At 55.4% G+C, this 21735-nt stretch overlaps 2 protein-coding genes across 11 annotated transcripts in view; one reads left to right on the top strand and one right to left on the bottom strand.

Annotated features, from left to right (window-relative positions):
• The first annotated feature begins 6590 nt into the window (after nt 1-6590).
• Nucleotides 6591-16577, top strand: LOC129488835 (uncharacterized). Of its 3 annotated transcripts, XM_063645336.1 has the most exons (4): nt 6591-6989; nt 7173-7359; nt 7587-7641; nt 9098-16577. In XM_063645336.1, exons 1-4 carry the CDS (start codon nt 6678-6680, stop codon nt 9240-9242), a joined length of 699 nt encoding a protein of 232 aa, XP_063501406.1. In that variant the 5' UTR covers nt 6591-6677; the 3' UTR covers nt 9243-16577. The 3 variants fall into 3 exon arrangements, 1 of the variants encoding a protein (XP_063501406.1); XR_010122269.1 differs by having other exon boundaries at nt 6591-7056; nt 7587-16577; XR_010122268.1 differs by having other exon boundaries at nt 6591-7056; nt 7173-16577.
• A 2235-nt stretch (nt 16578-18812) lies between these two features.
• Nucleotides 18813-21735, bottom strand: part of GPR35 (G protein-coupled receptor 35) — a 28220-nt gene continuing 25297 nt past the window's right edge. For all 8 annotated transcript variants that reach the window (XM_055291198.2, XM_055291199.2, XM_063645335.1 and 5 more), the window contains one exon: nt 18813-21382. In XM_055291198.2, coding sequence (XP_055147173.1) covers nt 20443-21372 — 930 coding nt within the window. In that variant the 5' untranslated portion in view covers nt 21373-21382 and the 3' untranslated portion in view covers nt 18813-20442. The remainder of the gene's footprint in view (nt 21383-21735) is intronic.

The raw sequence follows: 21735 nt of genomic DNA, 5'->3' as shown, positions 1-21735 counted from the left end.
TCATGGTCATCTTTGTCTCTTCTAATGTTTTCTGTTTCTCCAAACTGGTTGAATGTAGGTTTAGGCCCTTCAGCTTTGGGGCAAGCAGGAGCTCCCATCAGTTCTAATTTCTGAGAGTGCTGTCATAAGAGCTTTGTTTTAACCCCATTAATGTCTGCTTTGCTCTGCCCATGTATTTCTTTCTTCCTTCCTTTCTTTCTCTTTTTCTTTCTCTTTTTCTTTCCCTTTCTTTCTTTCTTTCTTTCTTTCTTTCTTTCTTTCTTTCTTTCTTTCTTTCTTTCTTTCTTCTTTCTTTTTTTCTTTCTTTCTTTCTTTCTTTCTTTCTTTCTTTCTTTCTTTCTTTCTTTCTCCTTCCTTCCTTCCTTCCTTCCTTCCTTCCTTCCTTCCTTCCTTCCTTCCTTTCTCCTTCCTTCCTTTCTTTCTTCTTTTTTTTTTTTTAATGGAGTTTTTCTCTTGTCACCCAGGCTGGTGTGCAATGGCATGATCTCAGCTCACTGCAACCTCCGCCTCCCAGATTCAAGTGATACTTGTGCCTCAGCCTCCCGAGTAGCTGGGATTACAGGCTCTCACCACCACACCCGGATACTTTTTGTATTTTTAGTAGAGACGGAGTTTCACCACGTTGGTCGGGGGGGTCATGAACTCCTGACTTGGGATTAGAAGTGTGAGCCCCCACGTCCAGGCTTAGTATTATTATTTTAATTAGAGATGAGGTCTTGCTATGTAACCAGGCTGGTCTCAAACTCCTGGCCTCAAGCAGTCCTCCCACCCCAGCCTCCCAAAGTGCTGGGATGACAGGTGTGAGCCACCGCGCCCAGCCATGTTCTTCCCATTTCTTAATAACTGTTGAAGGATGTTCACCTGCTGGGATGGGGTCCTGCACTCTCCCACCTGACTTTCCTCATTCTTTTGCAAAGCAGTCTAAATTTCCCCACAATCTGTTGTTTCAACATAACTTTTTCCTTTGGCCCTGAGGCCAGAGACTATAGCTTGGACCTCCCAGAACCCAGGATTGGTGCAATGTCAGGATTCAGCCCAACATCTTCCTTACCTTTCCCTCTAACCTTCCCATCGGTCATGGCCCCAAGGCAACCACCTCAGCCTCACTACCCACTGGCTCAGGCTCAGAACCTCTCTCTTGCTTTCATTTCAGCTTTTACAGAAACAATAACTCACAGTGGACCCATATGAAGTGCCACTAGTGATGCTGGAAGTGCTCCCAAGAAGCAGAGAAAAGTCATGACATTACAAGAAAAAAGTTGAATTGTTGGATATGTACTGAGGTCTGCAGGTGCGGTTGCGCCATTTCAGAGAGATGACAGAAAACTTAATGATATTGATAAATACAGTACAGTATTGTAAATGTATTTTCCCTTCTTTATGATTTTCTTAATAATAGTTTATTTTCTCTAGCTTACTTTATTGGAAGAATACAGTTTATAATACCTATAACATATCAAATAAGTGTTAATTGTTTATGTTATCAGTAAGGCTTCGGGTCAATAGTGGGCTGTTAGTAGTTAATAGCCTACTGTCGTAAGTGCCTCCATGGTGATAGCTTATCATTGTAATTGTCAGAAATGAGAGAGTGGTCTTGCAGACTGTTTTCTCTGCCTTTACAGTTTGATAAAACTCTTGCAGCCGAAAGTGGAATTCACTAGAATGACCCTGAGTCGCTGAAAAAGGAGCAATGAGAGGGCAGGTGATGAAGGATCTCTCTTTTACCTTCACTCTCTCTTAACTTTTGTTTTAGCTTTTAGGGAACACAATAACCAAGAGATTGCATATGTAGCTTGGTTTTTGTTACTTTGTATTTCCTTATTCATCCGGCCAGCCAGTTCCTGGGGATTTGGATCCATCATTTCCAAATTCTGTTGGAAACTTTTACCTCCTGTAACTGACCACAGCAGGGCTGCAGTTCCACACCACACGTGACCCGTGGCCATCCAGAAACCAGACGTCCTTCATCCTCTGCCCTCTCATCGATCCTTTTCCCAAACCACACGTTTCAGTGAGTCGGGTCATTCTAGTGAATTTCACTTCCAATTCCAACTCCAACCCCAAGAGCTTTAGCCAAATGTGAAGACAGAGAAAATGGTCCTCAAGAGCACTCTCACTTCTGACACCAATTACAAGTTCCAGGAACCCCACACCACCCTCAGGTTCTGTAATTTGATAGAAAGACTCATAAAACTCACTGAAAGCTGTTATACTTGTGGTTACAGTTTATTATAGAAGAAGGACACAGTTTGAAGTCAGCCAAGGAAGCTGCACAGGGCAGAATCCAGGAGGACAAGAGGCTTCTGTTGTCCTTTCCCTGTGTGGTCAGGCCAGTTTTGCTCTACTGGCATGTATGTGTGGTGACAAGCCTGCAGCATGGCCAGCTGGGGAGGCTCACTTGATGCCCTCTGTCCAGGGCTTTTAGTGGGGCTCCAATATGTAGGCGTGACTGATTGATTGGTTGACTGACTGATTGCTGACATAGCTGATCTTAGTCTCCAGCCCTCAGGAGGTTGAGCTGTGTGACCAAAAGCCCCCACCCTAAATCACATTGTCGGTCTTTCTGGTGGTTAGCCCTCACTTAAATACTATCAAGTGTGGCCCACCGCCACCCTAAATCATCTTGTTAGACTATCTGGCATTATCCAAGGCAAACAAAGGTAAACAAAGACACTCCTATCAGTCATGGCATTCTAAGGGCTTAGACATGACCTCGCAGAAGCCAAGGGAAGGGCTAGACATCTTTTTGGATAAGGTTAAATTCTTTACCGCACAACGTGTGAGATAAAAATTATGGAAGAAGGAGTTTAGGATTCCCAGAGCATCCTCATGTCCCTGATGCTGCAGGGGGTACATCTGCCAGAGGCCCCTCGCAGTGATGGTAGCCTGAGGAGCAGGAGCACCTGGCTGTGGCAGGTGAGGTCCAAGTTCCAGGGCCCAGGGTGGACCACACATCCCAGGCCCAGGAGCCAGGGCCTCACGTGGGCCTACCCCAGAGGCCGGGCACCAGAACTCAGGCTGTGGATCCTGTGTTCCTGGAACCACCTACGGCTTGGCTGCCCTGATCCAACCCTCCCACAGGAAAGGGCGCTGCTGACCCAGCTCCGTCCTCTCCTCATCCCCTTGCCACATATTAGAGGGTCCTAAGGGTTCTGGGGTGCAGCTCCTAGGAAGAGGACTCTGTCCTTTTCCAGATTCCAGGAAGGGAGGAAGACACTGCTAGGAGTGTTCCCCCCTGAGAGTGCCCTGGCCCAGAATCTCCTCCACTGAGGAGCAGAGAAATGTGTCTACACCAAGAGCTGTCCACACAGCCTGACAGCAGAAGTGTCTCGCCTCCAAGTGACCCCACTTTTCAGTGAGCCCACTTCCAAAGATCCAGAACCACAGCAAGACGCTTTGCTCTCTGCTAAAGCAACGTTGATTTTTTCTCTGTTAGTTCTGTGGCTACTGAGTGATCATTCAGCCACTGAAGTGGAAATCTAACAGATTACTTCTTCGATAATGTCCTGCAGGTTCCTCAAACATGACTCCCTGTGATTAAGGACTTTAATGCTCTCCCATTAGCGGGAAGTGTAATCACATTATTTTGTTGTTGTTAATTAGTGTAATAAAGTTATCCAGAAACACAGCAAGAACTTTGTCTTCTAAAATAATTTCCATGTTTTTCTCTTTTATTTTTTTCTGTTATTATTAAGTGGTTACACAATATCTCAAATGGAGACCTAATGTAATTTTTAGGGTAGTGTTTTATAAATGTACATTATGTAAATGTGAATCTTAGTAAACCATTTCCACATTATTTGATTTCTGAATACTGCAAGAAGCATATTTGTGTCATTGTTATTTAATAAGTCTCTTCATCCAGGAACCAGAGGTCCTTCATCCCCTGCCCTCTCATTGATCTTTTCCCCAAATCGCAAGTTTCAGTGAGTCAGAAACCCATTTTCCCTCTCTTGTGAGCTAATATTGAACCTCCTATTGGAGCTAATATTTATCCCCCTCATGAGGAGAGGCAGCTGGAGGCCTCGTTCTCCTCCAGTTTATCTTCCTGGGATGTTCTGCTCAGAGGCCACCCTAACCTTAACACAACAGGGGCCCGGGGGCCCTGAGCAGAGTTCAGGGGTCAAACCCGCCCCTCTTCAGCCCGTCCTGCCCTCTCCTGTGGTTCCACTGTGGTGGTGAGGTGATTACACAATTGGTCCTATTGAAGCCGGATGGAATTCTAGTTCTTGGGGTGGTGATTTCTACATGAAGCTCATTTGGAAGTGAATTTCCTGGGGGCACTGTTTCCTTTCCTTCTGTTCTGACAAGGGAAGGACATTATTTGGGTGTGGCCGCCCTTTAAGACCCTGCACCAGGGAAGTTCAGTGAGGGTTTTATAGGACGTCTCACATCTGGGGAGATGGAGAAGCACTGTTTTCTTCTATGGACCCAGAGATGAATATACAGTAGTTATAAGACCAACTATGTTCAACTCACTGAAACTTGATTTTTAGGAATGTTTGGGAAATACTGTTTCCACAAAACATCCTTCCCTCGTCCATCCATCGCGGGTGCTGGGGGACCTGGCCTCGCTGCTGCCTCCCTCCCTCCTTCAGTCCTGAATCCAGCTCTGGAGGAGAAGCAGCTGGGGGTGGGGAGGGGAGGTGACACCGTGCCCCGAAGGGTTAAAAAGACCGGTGACTGACAGCAGGGATTCCTGAGCTCACTGGGCGGCAGGTAAGAACAGCAGCAGCATGCTGGAAATTCCCTCCTCGTGAGAATAAAACTGACTGAGATCCTGGGGGCCCAAAGGGCCAGCTGGAGTGGGCAGCAGCTTGCTGACATCACGGCCGGAATTTCCACCTCATGTTCATACTCACTGCCCCTGAATCATCATATGTGACCCTGCAGAGGCACGAAGACACAGCTGCACGTGCCCAGGGGACATTCCAGACCTCCCCTTTCCCTCTGGCAATCACCCGCTAATCCCAGAACCCACCCCAGACCTTTCCTAATGACAGCACTGCCTTAAGGCCAGGAAGGGGAGATGGATGTGAGCTGCATCCTGTCGCCCTGTTGCTGACCTACAGCAAAGCTTGTCTTTTCTTAAACCTAGTGCCACAGTACCAGCTTCTAAGCACATCTGGAAGCCAGCCCCATTCACTGTCTTCCCCAGGCAAACCAGCTGCCCAGACTTGCTTCCCCAAAGCGCCTCTCCTCTCCCAGGCCACTCACCCTATCATCTCTCAGGACCAGGGCGTCCCAGAGCACGCTTTAGGGGGTGCCTGGAGTTGGGACAGGGCCACTGGACATCCAGCAGGGACCCTGAACTCAGTTGCGACCCCAAGGGCGTGGGGGTCTGATCTCCTCCAGTGAATCTCCCCAGGGCACTCTGCTGGGAGGCCCCCTAACCTTAACATAACAGGTGCCCAGGGGGCCCTGAGCAGAGTTCACAGGTCAAACCCACCACTCTTCAGCCTGTCCTGCCCCAGGCAAAACAACAGTGACAAAGACTTCCCAGGATCCCTGACAACCCTCCCTGCTATGTGGCCTTCACCTCCCACTTCCTATGTCTGGTCTTGGGTGTGGAAAGGACCTCAGAGGTTAAACTGTCACCCCCACCCCCTCTCTGGCCACCTCTGCCCCCAGCCACTGCCTGGCCACACTCGTGACAGCTGGAGCTGATAATTCTGCTTCCTTCAGGGCAGAGTGGGCACTGGCCTGGAGACTCCAGTGTGTGCTGGGGCGCAGGCAGCCACGGCTGTCAAAGCGGCGTCAGTGGGGCTGCTGTGTGACTTGGACGCAGTCGCCAATGTCCACTTCCCTCCAGTCCTCAAGCACTGTCAGAGCTTGCCACTAGCAGGGACAAAAGTCATACCACCTGTGGGGGCACAGGCCTCCTTCACAAAGACCGCGGATGGTCCTACAGGGATGCTTGCCGCTGAGGGGGCAGACACAGGGCTTTCACCACCTGTAATTCGGAGCCCCTCCCTGCCTTCCAGTTCATCCCAACCCCCCTATTGCCCCATTCCAGGCCCACATCCCCCTGAGATGCCAGAGCGTGTGTCCTGTTTGTTCCTGGCCCAGAGCTTCCTGCCCCTGCTGCGTCACTGGCCTTGCCCAGGACTGTACCCGAAGCCTGCTGCCTGACGCTTAGCAGCTGATCCTCTCAACACCTCAAACGGTAGATTCCGTTCACAGGACACTCTTGGCACTTAAATTGCCCTCATATTTTCACCCCAACCCTTAGAAAAGCTGGGCTTGGTCCTGTACGAACAAATTCCGCTACTGCGAAGCTTCCAGCTCCATCAACGAAACCCAGCTCATGGAGAGAGGGTGTGACAGGAGGCCCCGCGCCGCCACGGGCCGCTGCTCTGCTCAGGATAGGAGCGGGCGGGGCATTGAGTGCGCCCACAGCAGGAGCCAGAGCCTCCGCTCAGAGGACACTTGCTCGGCACCAGGGGCCGCTGGCTCCTAGAGGAATGACGCAACCCAAAGGCCCCTGTGCTCCTCATGGGCCACCTCTTCCGGGGGTGCTGCTTCTGCCCTGGAAGCCCAGCCATTCTCCCTCCTCCACTCCCTGGCCCGAGCTGTCAGAGACACGCACAGGGCTCCAGCTGCCTCTTCCTCTAGCCAAGGCGGAGCGTGGGCTTTGGCCAAAGATTCTCGCCACGCTTCCATAAACACTACAGCTCATGCAGGGCAGCTGGGAAGAGCCTCCAAGGCAGACCCTCCTGGGTTGGGACGCGCAGAGCCAGGGTCTCAAACCACGACCAGATGGACCGCTGCCTCTTTCTGTAAACAAGGTCACGGGAGCTCAGCCTGGCCTTTGTCCACGCCATCCTCCGCTGTCTGCGGCCACCTCCACCCTCTGCCGACAGCGTGGGCGCCTCGCCGAGGAGGCTGAGGACGTTCACCGACCGGCCCATTACATTAGAGGCTGCTGGCCGCCGACGCAGACCCCTGGCCTCGTGGACCAGCAAGCACGAGGGGCGGTTTTGTTTCTGGTGAGCGCCCGCCCTACAGGTGTCTGGTGAAAAGATTCCGTGTCGCATCCTGCGGCAAAGGAGCCAGGTGCGCAGCTGCAGTCCAGCTACGGACAACCTTCTGCAGGAGACCTTGGGAAAAAGCAGAATTTCGACAAAGGGCAGCTCTGACATCACTGATGTGTGTTCTCTGTCTACTTGCAGCTGCCGTGGCAGAAGGGGGCACAACCAGAAGAAAAGAGCCTTCACTTGCCTGGACACCCAGGACACCCAGCCCGCAGCCAGGCATACCACGGTGCTATTATGTCTCCTGCTGGCTACAGACAACGTCACAGGAAGACATCGTCAGGAGCCTGTGTCTGTGAGGAAAGAAAGCGAAAGACACCATCAGGTACCGCAAAAACAGCCCTGGCCCAGGTCAGGGACTGTTTTTTGTTCTCCGGAGACATCTCCAGCCTGGCTTTGTGCCACCTGCCCATCAAAGATGACGCATACCTGTCACCACTGCCCATCCCTGACACACCCAATCCACAGCCAACATCTGCTTCTTCACGGCCTGCCCTGTCAGCCAACACAAGCCCACTCCTGTAACGAGTCCTCCTGCCCTTCTCTACCTAGAGGCCTCATTGCACAGCATTTCCCAAGACGTGCAGGCAACCTTTCGCTCCAGCAGGTAAGAAACCTGGCACTGGCTGTTGGCAGGTGCCTTCCTGGCAGGTTTGGCAGGTGGGCATCCATACAGGTGACAGTTCTGTCGAAGGCATCACTGTCACATGGCATGGTGGCCATGCATCCCGTCCCCTCTCACGTCCAGATCCCGAAGACAGTGCCGCATCATTCTGATGGGCAGCGGGCTGTTCCTGGGACCCTCCAGACCCTCGGACTACTTATTTGAAGTCTAAGATAGAGCTGCCGCGACATTTTGGCTGTGAATTAGTGACCATTTGGGGTAATATTAGTCTAACGTTTGGACAGTGACAAAGACAGGGACCAAGGTCTACAGCCCCAGCAGTTCCCACAGGGCTGAGACTGGAGAAGCACTGGAAGCTGACTCGCAGATCACCTGAAGGGAGCGTCCAGGCAAGCAGTCGTCCCCCGCCTGGGAGCCACCCCAGGAGGCCCGCCGCCCCCTCGGAGCTGGGAGGTGGGAATCGCCCGCCCACTCTGCCACCCAGGCTGTGCTACCAGCAGGGAAGCTGTGCCCAGCCATGATATCAGGTGGCTGAGCCCCATCTCCAGGCCTGAGCCTGGCCTGGAAGCCTCAGTCCTTAGGGCCTGGTGCTGGGGCCCCAATTCTGAGGTGGGCATCAGTGGTGAGTCCTGGCTACGGCTCCTTCCTAAGTCAGACCCTGCGATTGTCTTGAGGAGCAGAGCCAGGGGCAGAGAGACACCTCTCCCCAGCATGGCTGAGAATGTAAGGCAGGAGGCTCCTCCCCTCCCTCCAGGTGAGCAGCAGGCAAGAGGCTCGGGGCAGAGGGGTCAGGCGCTCAGGGGAATGTCTCCCGAAGGCTTGGGGACCACGAGCCAGGCTGACCTCCAGCCCAAACAGGACATGAAAGCAGAAGGCAAGGACGGCTGGGGCTGACTCCGGCTGACCACCATCCCCAGCCCCACTCACAGCACTGCTGAAACCCAGACGGGCTGGCTCTCCCCATCCCCCACGGCAAGGCTCTGGGGTGACCCCTGCTGTCTGGGGCAAGTGGAGACTCCCATGGCCACAAAGCCACAGAGATGACCGGCTCCCCGTGTGAGACAGCCTTGCACAGGCTGATTCTGACAGGCAGTGTGGGCTCCCATGTCCTCAGGGCCATGGCTGGGATGACGGTTGCAGAAGCCAGAAGGTCCCTGACCTCCAACATCTTCCTGTGTAGCTGAGGATGCTGAAAGGGGCCCATGGTTGTGCCCTGTGGGGCGGAGTGCTCCGCTGATGCTCTGGGCAGGATTGTGGGGGGTGGTACAGGAGGAGGGGAAAGAAGGGGAGAGGAGAGAAGAGGGGAGGGGAGGGGAGGAGAGAGGAGGGAAGAGAGGGAGGAGATCTGCAAACAGTGCAGGGGCTGGTGCGCCTGGGGGAAGAGTAGGGCAGGGCAATGAACCTGGGCCTCCCCCAACTCCTTACTCCCCTCACCCAGGCTCACCAGAGGCTGTCGAGAGCACCCACCCTGCTCCCTCGCCTCAGGCGTCCCCAGCACATTTCGAAGCCCCGCAGCCAGCAAGAGTCCCTCGGGACTGCCTCCCGCCTGGGCTTCTCTCCGGAACCCACTGCCCGGTTGTTAGGGAAGCATCTGCGCTAATCCCACAGCTCAGCCATGCCAGATCCTCAGAGCGGGAGTGAATGGATCCTGAAACCCACGGCTGCTGTTGGGGGAGGAGGGGACCTTGGGGTTGGCTCCCAGCCCCTCTCTAGCCCTTCCTCTGAGGAACCAAGCCACGGGGGTCACGGACAGGGGATTGGGCCACTCAGCTCAGCCAGCCTTGAGTGTGAGGACCATGGGAGGCACCATACCTGTCTGAGCCTGGAGAGGGCTTCCTAGGAGGAGGTGTCACCAGGCTGAGCCTTGAGGGTTGAGTTGGTCCAATAAGTGGGCAGCCCGATAGATGGCGGATGGCTTGGTCTGCCCAGCATCTAGAGATCGAAGGCCAGAAGTGGTACATGGTGGGAGTGGCTTGAAAGCAGCTCTGCTTCCACCCGTGAGGACAGTGGTATTCAGACCTCTCACTGTGGGAATCTTCATTAAACAAAAGCTCACCTGGAGTCCCTGTCCATGAAAGAATGGAACAGATGATCACCGCCACCCACTGTGTGCAGCTCTGTGCCAGGCTGTGCTGAACCCTGGAAATGCTTGCCATGGCCTGTCGCACCAGCCATGCACCCTTCTGCAGATGAAGAAGGTGAGGCACAGAGAGGGAGCTTCCCCAGGGTGAGCAGGGCAGGGTGCGTGGCCTCTCTGCTGCACCACCCCTCCCTGGAACAGCTCCTAAGTGGAGTGGGAATTCTGCAGAATCCCCAGGACCTGGCCAGCAACAGAGGAAAGAGTAGTCAGACGGGAGACAGAGAGGGCTGGGGGCTGAGGGTACTGGGGCCGTCGGGGCACGGCCTGGCCAATAAGGAGTCAGGCCACCCGCCCTGCCCCTCTGCCACCTGGCTTGACGAGCTGGAGGGCTGTTGCTTGTTGGGCTGGTTTCAGGTTTTCATTTCTTAAGGAGAATCGGGGTGATGGGCAATGTGTGGAGCAAAAGGAAGGCAGAAAGGCAGGTGGGCGGAGTGGGGAGACTGTGGGGCGTGCATGCTGCAGGGCCGCCCTCCCCGACCTGCATGCATCTGGGCTGGCTGGGGAGTTCCAGGGACAGCAGGCCGGCTGCCCTTCAGGGGAACCTGTAGACCCTCGGCCAGCAGCCCCCACTCTCCTTCCCTGCTGGACACCGGAGTCTGAGCCAATAAGCTGGACCTGCCCTGGGCCTCGGGGTCCAAAGAGGCCTTTCAGGGAGGGCTGACTGCGTGTGGCCTGAACACACAGTCCTGGCAGCTGCAGCTGGTGGGGGGCAGGTTCCTGGGCCTGGCAGGGTGGGGGGGGTGTGGCAACCTCTGTGATGTGCTGCACAGAGGCCCCTCAGGACTGAGGCACACATGGCTCACCAGCCTGCTCATGACCAAAGACCCCTCCGCACATCACCTTTGGTGACGCAGCTCAGCGGAGGCAGCTGTGTCCAGAGACTATCCCAGGGTGGTCAGCTCCAAAGGTCATCTCAGCTCCAGAGCATCCCGGGGTCACAGTGAAGTCGCTGCCTCGCCTGCCCTTTTTCGCGTGGTGTTCCCAAGAACACCTGGGGAAACCCCTGCGTGCAAACTCCAGTCCCAGAGGCGGCAGCCCCCTGGGGGACAGCAGGTGGGAGGGTGGCTCAGTGCCGGGCCGAGAGGGCCTGAGGGTCTGCTCACCTGGCCAGCAGCCACAGTGCAGCAGCAGGACTAGCCTCGAGACCCCAGCCAGGCCGGCCTCCAGGAGACAGGAGGTGAGGAGAGCAGCGCCCCCTCCCTCTGCTGGTGCAAACCTCGGGAGGTCCAGGGATGTCGGGAAGACACACGCCCTTCTGTGAGCCATGGGGGTGGAGGGGCGTGGGTGATGCCGCAGGCTGGCACCGGTGGGCCCGGTCAGGAACAAGTCCATCTGACAGCCAGAGGGCATAGGAGAGGCTCTGAGAGCAGGGCCCGTGGCACCTCCTCCACCCCTGAGAGGGTCTCCTGACCACTGGTGCCCATCTCTGCCCTCTCCTGTGCTCTCTGGGTGGCAAGGTCGGGAAGCCTGACATTCCCCAGACCTCCTTGCTGACGGGGCCAGGACATGGGTGGGGAGGTGGGGGCTGACCTTCCCCAGGGCCAGGTGAGGGCCCCACGCATGGCTTCTCTGTTCGGGCTCCAGCGAGGTCAGGCCTTGCGTGCTGTCGTCTAGATGGCTGTTCTGGGGAGGCAGCCCCGCGTTACGCTGGTGTCCTGGGTGCTAGACTCTGCACTCCACCCCCCTGCCTCAGAGCAGGACCCGTTCAGGCCAGGCAAGGCACTGCAGCTGCGCTGGGCTGACCTGGAGGCCACAACCGGCCTCAGAGCCCCCATATTCCTTTCCCAGGCCTCCCAAACGTCTCAGGTCTTACTCCCATTCTGCTTGAGGAAGTTTCTTTTCCCTGCACTGACCCCTGATGATACACTCTCCCACACAGAAGACTAGAGATGTATGCTGAGGAAAAATTCCACAGGGCCTGCAGATGGTGGGGACTCCAGGGACACCAGGCACAAAAGCAGGTGCCACTGGCTCCCAACTGAGTGTAGGAGCTTCAGTGAAACACCTGCCCACGGTCAGTACCGAGGCTCCTTCTACCCAGACCCGCTTCTCCCTCAGACCACCTGCAGCCAGGCTCCACCCCTAGCAGGAACAAGAAGAACCTTCATGAAGAAGCTAAACTGTTCCACAGAAAAGGCTCACAGACACTGGCAGCCCGGCCAGCTGCCCCCTCGCCCCATGACCGATGCTACCTCCTGGCTGCCCAGGCTGACCGCAGCTCTCTCCTGGACCATTGGAGCCTGGATGGCCAGGGATGGAAGAAGCTGCCTGAGCATCTTCAGCAAGGAAGGAAGGTCAAGGAAGGAAGGAGGGAGGGAAGGAAGGAAGGAAAGAAGGAAGGAAGGAAGGAAGGAAGGAAGGAAGGAAGGAAGGAAGGAAGGAAGGAAGGAAGGAATCAGAACAAAGGAAAACGAGGAAACCAGATGAGACAGAGTTCACAGGGAGCAGAGGGGACTTGAAAACATGTGTCAGCAGAACCCGCCCAGCAATGAAATGAAGGAAGCAGAGTGCAGCCGTTTAAAAGTCACCCCGCCGGGGAGGACACTGCAGAGTGCTCACACATCGCAGGCCCCATCCATGTGGAGCCCCAGAAAATGCAAAGTGGGGGATGCAGCCAATCAGTGGAGGGGCCACAGGGCAGGGGGAGCTCTGGGGACGACAGCACGGTGACAGGCGACGGGCGGAGGCATTGGTCCAACGTATCACGCTGTGCACCTTAAGTACAGCTTACTGTGCAGAAGTTATACCCCAATACAGTTGTTTAAAAATGAAATAAAAAGCCAACCGTAAGTGACGTCCCCAGAGAGACCTGAGAAGACGGGGCATCACAAAGTGAGAACAGGATAGTATTTTTAAAAAGGAATGACCAGGCTGGGCGCAGTGGCTCACGCCTGTAATCTCAGCACTTTGGGAGGCCAAGACAGGAGGATCACTTGAGGTCAAGAGTTCAAGACCAGCCTGGGTAACATGGGGAAACACTGTCTCTACTAAAAATGCTAAAAATAGCCAGGTGTGGTGGTGGGCGCCTGTAATCTCAGCTACTTGGGAGGCTGAGGTGGGAGAATTGCTTGAACCCAGGAAGCGGAGGCTGCAGTGAGCCGAGATCACGCCATTGCACTCCAGCCTGGGTGACAAGAGTGAGACCTCATCTCAAAAAAATAATAAAAATAAATAAATAAATAAAAAGGAATGACCAAAAACCAAGAAAGGACTCTTGAATAATCACTGGAATAAAAGTTTAGTAAAACACTTGGAAAATAAAGATGAGAAGATATCCCCAGAAGGCAGAACAGAAGCTCAAAGAGATGGACAAAAGGAAACAAAAAATGAATCAATAAGGAACGGAAGGTCGGTCTAAGAACTCCAAACTCCGGCTCACAGGGGGAGGAAATTATCCGAGAAGGGAATCAAGCCCAGACAGCTGGGGTCCTCCGATTGGAAGATACACCGCGTTCCCAGCACAGAAACGGAGTGAAATTCCAGCCTGGTGTGCATCGTAGTGAAATCCTCACGCTCTCAGTGTAAATACATATTTACCCTAAAAGCTTCCAGACTGGGAGAAGCAAACAGACAGCACAGAGCACTAAGAATCCAATGACGAGAACCTAAGTAGACACCCGTGTGCCTGACCGGAAGCCTCTCGGTTCTGGGCAGTGTGCTGGGTCCCCTGCCAGTCCTGGGTCCGTCCTCAGCCGTCATCTGGACCTTCTGCTCGTCAGTGGCTGCAGAGGGCTGTCACTTTCTGGGAGGCAGCTTGCCGTCTGCTAACAGCCACAGTTCCCCTGCTGTTCCCAAGTGCTTTGAATTGCCGAGCCCTTGCTAGCCTGCATCCAACTCCAGAATCTCCCCAGGATGACTGTGGTCCCCATACAGAACGTGTCCCTTGCCAGATACAGCCCCCCAGGTGTTCACTAGCAAGGGAGGATGTGCTTCTGTGTTCCCACGTTCCAGACCCTATACTCCTGTTGATGCAGCCTCAACTGGAATCGACTTCTGATGCCTGCTCTTTGCTAATCAATGGTTTTGCTAGTTAATGGTGACTCTGTGGTGATGAGTGTGTGGGCTGCTCCTAAGCCCTTTGGGGTCTGGGCCTGGCCTCATTTGAGAAAGAGGATTTCTGCTTGGCCTGGCCCAGCCCAAAGGCCAGACTCGGATGTGGGTGCTCAGAGTGTGTTAGTTGTGACCGGAGCTCTGAGTCAGTTCTTGGGCGCCTGACTGGTGGTGCTTTTGCCTCTGTTTCCTCTCAATGTCCTTGGATTTTTGTGAAAGTCCAACAGCCTCCACTGTGCTGGGAGCCAGGAGGGGATAGGAGGGAGAGTGGGTGTGTGTAGTCCCTGTCCCAGCCATCCACTCTGGAGGGGCTGTATCCTGAGAGCCAGGGCGGGGCAGTAGTGCCCCGAGACTCTGTGCACCCCCCAGGGCTGTGGGGGGTCCTTGGAGAGCTGAGGGCTCCTCCGTCCACCACCAAGTAGCCCCCACACCAGGACCTGCTGCAGAGGCTCTGGAAGAGCACCGTCTGCCTCGCCCACTGCTGTGCTCTACCCCACCCTGGCAAGGACTTCCCGAAGGGCACAGACAGGGGCAGGGTGGGGCTCTGCCAGACCAGGCACGGTGCCTCTGCAGACAGCACCCCTCTCTGTGCCTTGGAGCCCCGAGGGAGCCTCAGAATCCTTCTTGACACAGGGCTCTCAAAAGCTACCACCTGGCCAGAGTTCACCTTTCCATCTAAAGCTCTTTGCCACTGCTGGTCTATGTCGGCCATCTGAGTGCCCCCTCAGGTGGGTAAGACTGGAGCCGAGTCCCAGGCCCAGTTCTTCCTGTCTCCCCAAACCCCAAACCTGGCTGGGGACAAGACTGGACATCTGTGCTCAGTCCTGGCTCAGCTGGTCAGCCTCGCAGGAATCCATCCCGGGGTAGGGATTGTTCCATGGACTCCTCCATCTCTTGGAAATGAAAGTCCCAGGGGGCCAGGGTGGTAGAAGTCAGGGATGTGGGAACTATCTGCTTGGCTGTGCCCTGGACAAAGCCATGGGGCGGGCCCCAGAAAAGCTGGGTTTTGGTGACAGCAGGAGGTGTTTTGGGGCCGTGGGAGCAGGTCTGGAGGACCAGGGCAGGTGCAAGAGTCCTGAGGAAGCCCTGAATAGGGGATATGGGGCCAGTGGCAGGGCCAGGACCCATTCCAAGGGTTCCTGTAACACAGGAGGGTCACCGGGCTGGGCGGTGGGGGCAGGATGGAGAGAGGAGAGGGTGCAAGCCCAAGTGGCCTGCCCTCATTATCACTCAGGTGTGTCCCCCATCCCTGCTCCACCAGTAACTGTTGGTCACCTTCATGGGCCTTTCCAGAATGGTGTGACCTGGTCCCGCCTGGTGCAGATCTAGGGTTTGGGGAGAGTCACGGGCAGGCTGGGCATGGCCTCTACAGAGGGCAACCGAGGGCTCGGGCCCCTGAGGAGGGGGAGATGAGCAGGGAACCCCGTAGGGAGGCCTTCCAAGCAGAGGGCAGCCTGAGAGGCTTAGTGGGGTTGAGGTGAGCTCCTCATGGGTGGGGCGGCAGCAGGCCTGGTCCTAGCTAGGCAGTGTGCCCCATGATGGTGAATGCACGAACAGAAGGGGGAGGGTGGGGAAAGGCTGGTGCCGTGACCACAGGCCATGCTGCAGGACTGGACACAGCCAGGCCTGGGAGCCAGGTGTGTGGTTTTCAAGACCCCCTCATTCCATGCAGACGGTTGTGGGGAGGAGGGGAGAGGGAGCTGCTGGAATGTTCCAGGCCTGGATGTGTGTGCAGTGGCAGGGCAGACCCCCAGGACCTGGGCACCAGAAATGATGTGGGCTCTGATACGGTCACGTTGTTTCCTGACTTTGGTGTTTGAGGATCACCAAAGCCCTGGAAAGACCTGGCTCAGCCAAGGGCCATGGGTGCTGTGGGGAGGGGAGAGAACAGAGAGGGAGGAGCCCAGGGCTGCTGGTCCCCTGACCCCCCACCAAGTACACCCTGGCTCCCTGAGCTGGTTCTGGGACCAACTTGTCCCTGAAGCCTCCAGCACCCCAGAGTTAGGGACAGGAGGGTTTCCAGCTGCAGGCAGAAGCCTGGGGGCATGCATGGGCCAGGGAGCCAGACCACCTGAAGGCAGAGGGGGACAGAGGCCTGCAGAGCCTCTGGAATTGGGACCACACTGCCCAGTCCTGTGCTACCTCTGCAGGCCACAGGAAATGCAGGCCCCGCAAAACAAGAACCCAGGGCCTCTGAAAAATCAGGAAGCTCAGGACAGTGGTGTGTTAAAGTAGGTAGAGCCCAGCTGAGCACAGGGCCTCCTGGGCATGGCTGTCCTGGGCACGGGGCCCTGTAGAGTGCAGGCCCTCCTGGGCATAAACACTCCTGGATATGGGCTCTCCTGGGCATAGGCCCTCCTGGGAATGGACCCTCCTGGGCATAGACCATCCTGGGCATGGACCCTACTGAATATGGGTCTTCCTGGACATAGGACCCTCCTGGGCCTGGGCCCTCCTGGCATGGACTCTCCTTGGTTGGCATGGACCCTACTGGTCATAGACCCTCATGGTCATGGATCCTCTTGGGCATGGGCCTTTCTGGGCACAGGGCTCTGCTGTGTGTGGACCCTCCTGTGAGTAGGCCCTTGTGAACACTCTACTGGCCATGGGTCCTCCTGGGCATGAGCCTTCCTGGGCAAAGGCCCCTGGACATGGACTCTCCTGGGTATGGACCCTCCTAAGCATGGACCCTCCTGGGCATGGACCTTCCTGGGCATGGAGTCTCCTGGGTATGGCCTCTCCTGGGTATGGCCCCTCCTGGGCATGGGTCCTCCTTGGCATTGATCCTCCTTGGTTGGCATGGACCATCCTGGGCACAGACCCCTCCTGGTCATGGACCCTCCTGGGCATGAACTCTGCTGTGAATAGACCCTCCTGAAATGACTCTACTGGGCATGGGTCCTCCTAGGCATGAACCCTCCTGGGCAGGGACCCCTAGACATGGACCCTCCTGGGAAGGACCCCCAGACATGGACCCTCCTAGGCATGGGACCGCCTGGCATGCACCCTTATATTATTCTGTTTTCATACTGCTATAAAGAACTGCCTGAGACTGGGTAATTTATAAAGGAAAGAGGTTTAATTGACTTACAGTTCAGCATGGCTGGGGAAGTCTCAGGAAACTTACAATCATGGTGGAAGGCGAAGGGGAAGCAAGGCACCTTCTTCACAACGCAGCAAGAAGAAGTGCTGAGCCAAGGGGGAAAAGCCCCTTATAAAACCATCAGATTTCATGAGAACTCACTCTTTAACATGAAAATAGCATGGGGGAGACTGCCCCCATGATTCAGTTACCTGCCCCTGGTCTCTCCCTTGACATGTGGGGACTGTAATTCAAGATGAGATTTGGGTGGGGACACAAAGCCTAATTATACCATTCTGCTCCTAGCCCCTTCCAAATCTCATGTCTCTTTTACATTTCAAAACTAGTCATGCCTTCCCAAAAGTCTCCCAAAGTCTTAATTCATTCCAGCATTAACCCACAAGTCCAAGACCAAAGCGTCATCTGAGACAAGGTAAGTCCCTTCTGCCTACAAACCTGTAAAATCAAAAGCAAGTTAGTTATATCCTAGATACAATGGGGGTACAGGCATTGGGTAAATATACACATTCCAGATGGGATAAATTGGCCAAAATGAAGGGGCCACAGGCCTCATGCAAGTCCGAAATCCAGGTGGGCAGTCAAAACTTAAAGCTCCAAAATGATCTCCTTAGACTCCATGTCTCACATTCAAGTCAGGCTCGTGCAAGAGGTGGGCTCCCATGACCTTGGGCAGCTCTGCCTCTGTTGTTTTGCAGGATACAGCCTCCCTTCCAGCTGCCTTCACAGGCTGGTGTTGAGTGTCTGTGGCTTTTCCAGGTGCATGGTTCAAGCCATCAGTGGATCTACCATTCTGGGGTCTGGAGGATGGTGGCCTTCTTCTCACAGTTCCACTAGCAGTAGGCAGTGCCCCAGTGGGGACTGTGTGGGTGGGGGCTCCAACCCCACATATCACTTCTACACTGCCCTAGCAGAGGTTCTACATGAGGGTTCCACCAGTCCAGCAAACTTCTGTGTATCTACAGGCCCAACACCACATGTAAGCCACCAAGGCTTGGGGCTTGCACCTCTGAAGCAAAGGTCTAAGCTGTATGTTGGCCCATTTTAGCCACTGCTGGGATGTGGGGCACCAAGTCCTGAGACTGCACAAACCAGCAAGGCCCTGGGCCCCACCCACAAAATCATTTTTTCCTCCTAAGCCTCCAGGCCTGTGATGGGTGGGGTTGCTGTGAAGACCTCTGACATGCCCTGGAGACATTTCCCTCATTGTCTATGCTATTAACATGTGGCTCCTAGTTACTTATGCAAATTTCTGCAGCTGGCTTGAATTTCTCCTCAGAAAATGAGTTTTTCTTTTCTATCCCATAGTCAGGATGCAAATTTTCTAAAATTTTTATGCTCTGCTTCCCTTTTAAATGTGAGTTCCAATTCCAAATCATCTCTTTGTGAATGCATAAAATTGAATGCTTTTAAGAGCACTCTTGAATGCTTTGCTGCTTAGAAATTTCTTCTGCCAGATACCCTAAATCATCTCTCTCACATTCAAAGTTCCACAGATCTCTAAGGCAGGGGCAAAATGCTGCCAATCTCTTTGCTAAAGCACAGCAAGAATCACCTTTATTCCAGTTTCCAGCAAACTCCTCATCTCCATCTGAGACTACCTCAGCCTGAAATTCGTTGTCCATATCTCTATCAGCATTTTGATCAAAGCCATTCAACAAGTCTCTGGGAAGTTCCATACTTTCCCACATCTTTCTGTCTTCTTCTGAGCCCTCCAAACTGTTCCAACCTCTGACTATTACCCAGTTCCAAAGTTGCTTCCACATTTTTGGGTATCTTTACAGCAGCACCCCACTCTCTGTGGTACCAAGTTACTGCATTCGTCTGTTTTCATACTGTTATAAAGAACTGCCCAAGACTGGGTAATTTTAAAGGAAAGAGGTTTAATTGACTCACACTTCAGCATGGCTAGGGAGGCCTCAGGAAACTTACAATCATGACAGAAGGTGAAGGGGAAGCAAGGAACCTTCTTCATAAGACAGCAGGAAGGAGAAGTGAAGGGAAGAGCCCCTTATAAAACCATCAGATCTCATGTGAACTCACTCACTATCATGAGAACAGCATGTGGAAAACAGCTCCCATGATCCAATTGCCTCCACCTGGTCTCTCCCTTGACACATGGGGACTATGGTCACTATAGGGATTACAATTCAAGATGAGATTTGGGTGGGGACACAAAGCCTAACCATATCAGCCCTCCTGGGTATGTACTCTTCTGGACATGGACCTTCCTGGGCATGGACACTTTTAGGCACGGGGCCCTCCTGGGCATGAACTGGCCTGGGCATGGACTCTCCTGGGCATGGGCCTTCCTGGGCATGAGGATCTCATGGGCATGGCCCTTACTGGGCATGGACCCTCCTGGGCATGGGGTTCTCCTTGACATGGTCCTTCCTGGGCACAGGGCTCTGTTGTGTATGGACCCTCCTAGGCATGGACGTTTCTGGACATGAACCCTCCTGGGCATGGACCCACCTCAGCATGGACCCTCCTGGGCATGGAACCTCCTTGACATGGACCCTCCTGGGCTGGACCTTCCTGGGCATGAACCCTCCTTGACATGGGCCCGTCTGGTAACGGACCTTCCTAGGCAGGGACACTCCTGGGCATGAACCCTCCTAGGCATGAATCTTTCTTGACATGGAGCCCCCTGGACAGGGACACTCCTGGACATGTATCCTCCTGGGCACAGGGCCCTCTGTGCACGTGACCCTCCTGGGCATGGGGCCCTCCTGGGCATAAACTCTCCTGGGCATGAACCCTCCTGAGCATGGACCCTTCCAGGCATGGGACCCTCCTGGACATAGACCCCCCCACCAGGCATGGACACCCTTGGATATGGACCCTCCCGGACATGGGACCCTTTTGGGCATAGAGCCCTCCTGGGCACAGGACCCTCCAGGGAATGAGGCCCTCCTGCTCATGGACCATCCTGGGCATGGACCTTCCTGGGCATGGAACCCCCCCAGACATGGACCTTCCTGGGCATGGGCCCACCTGGGCATGCACCCTTTTAGGCACAGGGCCCTTATGGGGCTCTCCTGGGCATGGACCCTCCGGAGCCTGTGGTCCTGTGAGATGCCATCAGCCGCATGCTTATGCTGTGTCCCTGCCGGAACATGACTGCCATCTCTCTCCAGTCCTGTGGAACGTGGAACGGCGGGGGGTGGTGCCTGTGGACATGCAATATGGGATGACAGGATAGGGTCTGAGCCCAGGCTGTGCTGGCCCACACTCACAGGAGGTCTCTGGAGCGCCCTGTCCTTCCAGCTTGGGTTTCGAGATGCCCTCCATGCAGGAGTACAGGAGAGGCAGAAACCAGCAGGACATCGTGCCTTTACCTGGGCTGTCCCTGCCCACCCAAGGCTCCAAGAGAGCACACAGTGAGTTCAGGGCTGATCCTGGGCTCCTTGCTACTGGTCCCAGCTCCCCCTGGCAGGCAGCACCTCCCGGAGCCCCTGAGACCTGGCCCATAGCGCCCACGGCACGCCTCCTAGGCGAGGGTCACACACAGAGAGTCCTGGCTTTTGTGGGCCTTAGCACTGGGAGCCACGGCCAGTGCAGATGCCTCCTGGAACTCCTTGGCCATGTAGTAGTAGCAGATGGCGTCCAGGCAGCAGTTGGCATCTGAGAGCTTGCTGGTTATGTAGAGGGCGCGACGGATCATCTCCAGGAGGGCACAGGCGTTCCAGCCCACAGCGAGGCGCACCGTCAGCCCCACGTGCAGGGGCAGGAAGCAGACCACAAACACCACAAGGTTGGCCCAGACCATGCGGGCAGCCTTGCGGGTGGCCTCTGCCTGCCCCACGTCAGTGGGTGGCCTCTGGGCCAGGGCAGTCACCACCTTCAGGGAGCAGAAGACCACCACGGCCAGAGGCAGGTAGAAGCCCAGCAGCGGGAACGCCATGGAGTTGAAATTGTGCCGGGTGCTCCTGAAGCAGAAGCCGCCCTCCTGCATCCCCAGGAACCAGCGAGCCACCAGGGAGCCGATGACCAGCACCCAGAGGACCGCGCACACGGCCGCAGCCTGCCTGGGGGACCGCAGCCCGCGGGCACGCAGCGGGTGCCGCACGGCCACATAGCGGTCCACGGCGATGGCCGTGACCAGGCTGATGCTCATGTATCTGTTAGTCAGGTAGATGCCCTGGGAGAGCTGGCACAGCGGCGTGTCTGAGGTGTCTTGCAGGGAGTGCAGCACGAAGGGCAAGGCGCACAGCAGGCAGAGGTCAGCCACCGCCAGGTTGGTCATGTAGATGTGGGTCTCCGTCCACTGCTGCATGCGGCAGCAGAACACCCAGAGCGCCAGGCTGTTGAGCAGCAGGCCCAGCACCAGCAGGATGCCCAAGTAGGCGTAGAAGCCGAGCTTGATCGTCGGGGGCCAGGTGAGGTCGCTGGAGCCACAGGTGTTGTAGGTGCCATTCATGGTCCTGGGGCTGCAGAGGGAGCCGGAGGTCAGCAGAGAGCGAGCGGGGGGAGCAAGGTACTGCCCCCACTCTGCCCACCTCTGGGCAGGGATGTGGGAGGAGGTGAGCCCCAACCCCACATCCACAAACACAAAACTCCTCAAAGAAAGCATGGATGCCGTGAAGAACTCCAAGTCACCATCGAGGTCTAACCCCTGGACACATCCTCTTCCCATCTCCTGAGCGCTTCTCTCCTGGGACCTGCCTGTTGTCATGGGGCAGGAAGGGAGGCAGAAGGAGCTCCACGTTCCCCTCCAGTCCCCAGCCCAGCAAGCCCTACCCTCCAGAGCGCAAATCCTGGACAGAGAGCCCAAAGGGCTGCC

This window comes from Symphalangus syndactylus, chromosome 8, assembly GCF_028878055.3.
Source record: "Symphalangus syndactylus isolate Jambi chromosome 8, NHGRI_mSymSyn1-v2.1_pri, whole genome shotgun sequence".
Lineage (NCBI taxonomy): Eukaryota > Metazoa > Chordata > Mammalia > Primates > Hylobatidae > Symphalangus > Symphalangus syndactylus.
This window is presented reverse-complemented; position numbering and strand designations above follow the sequence as displayed.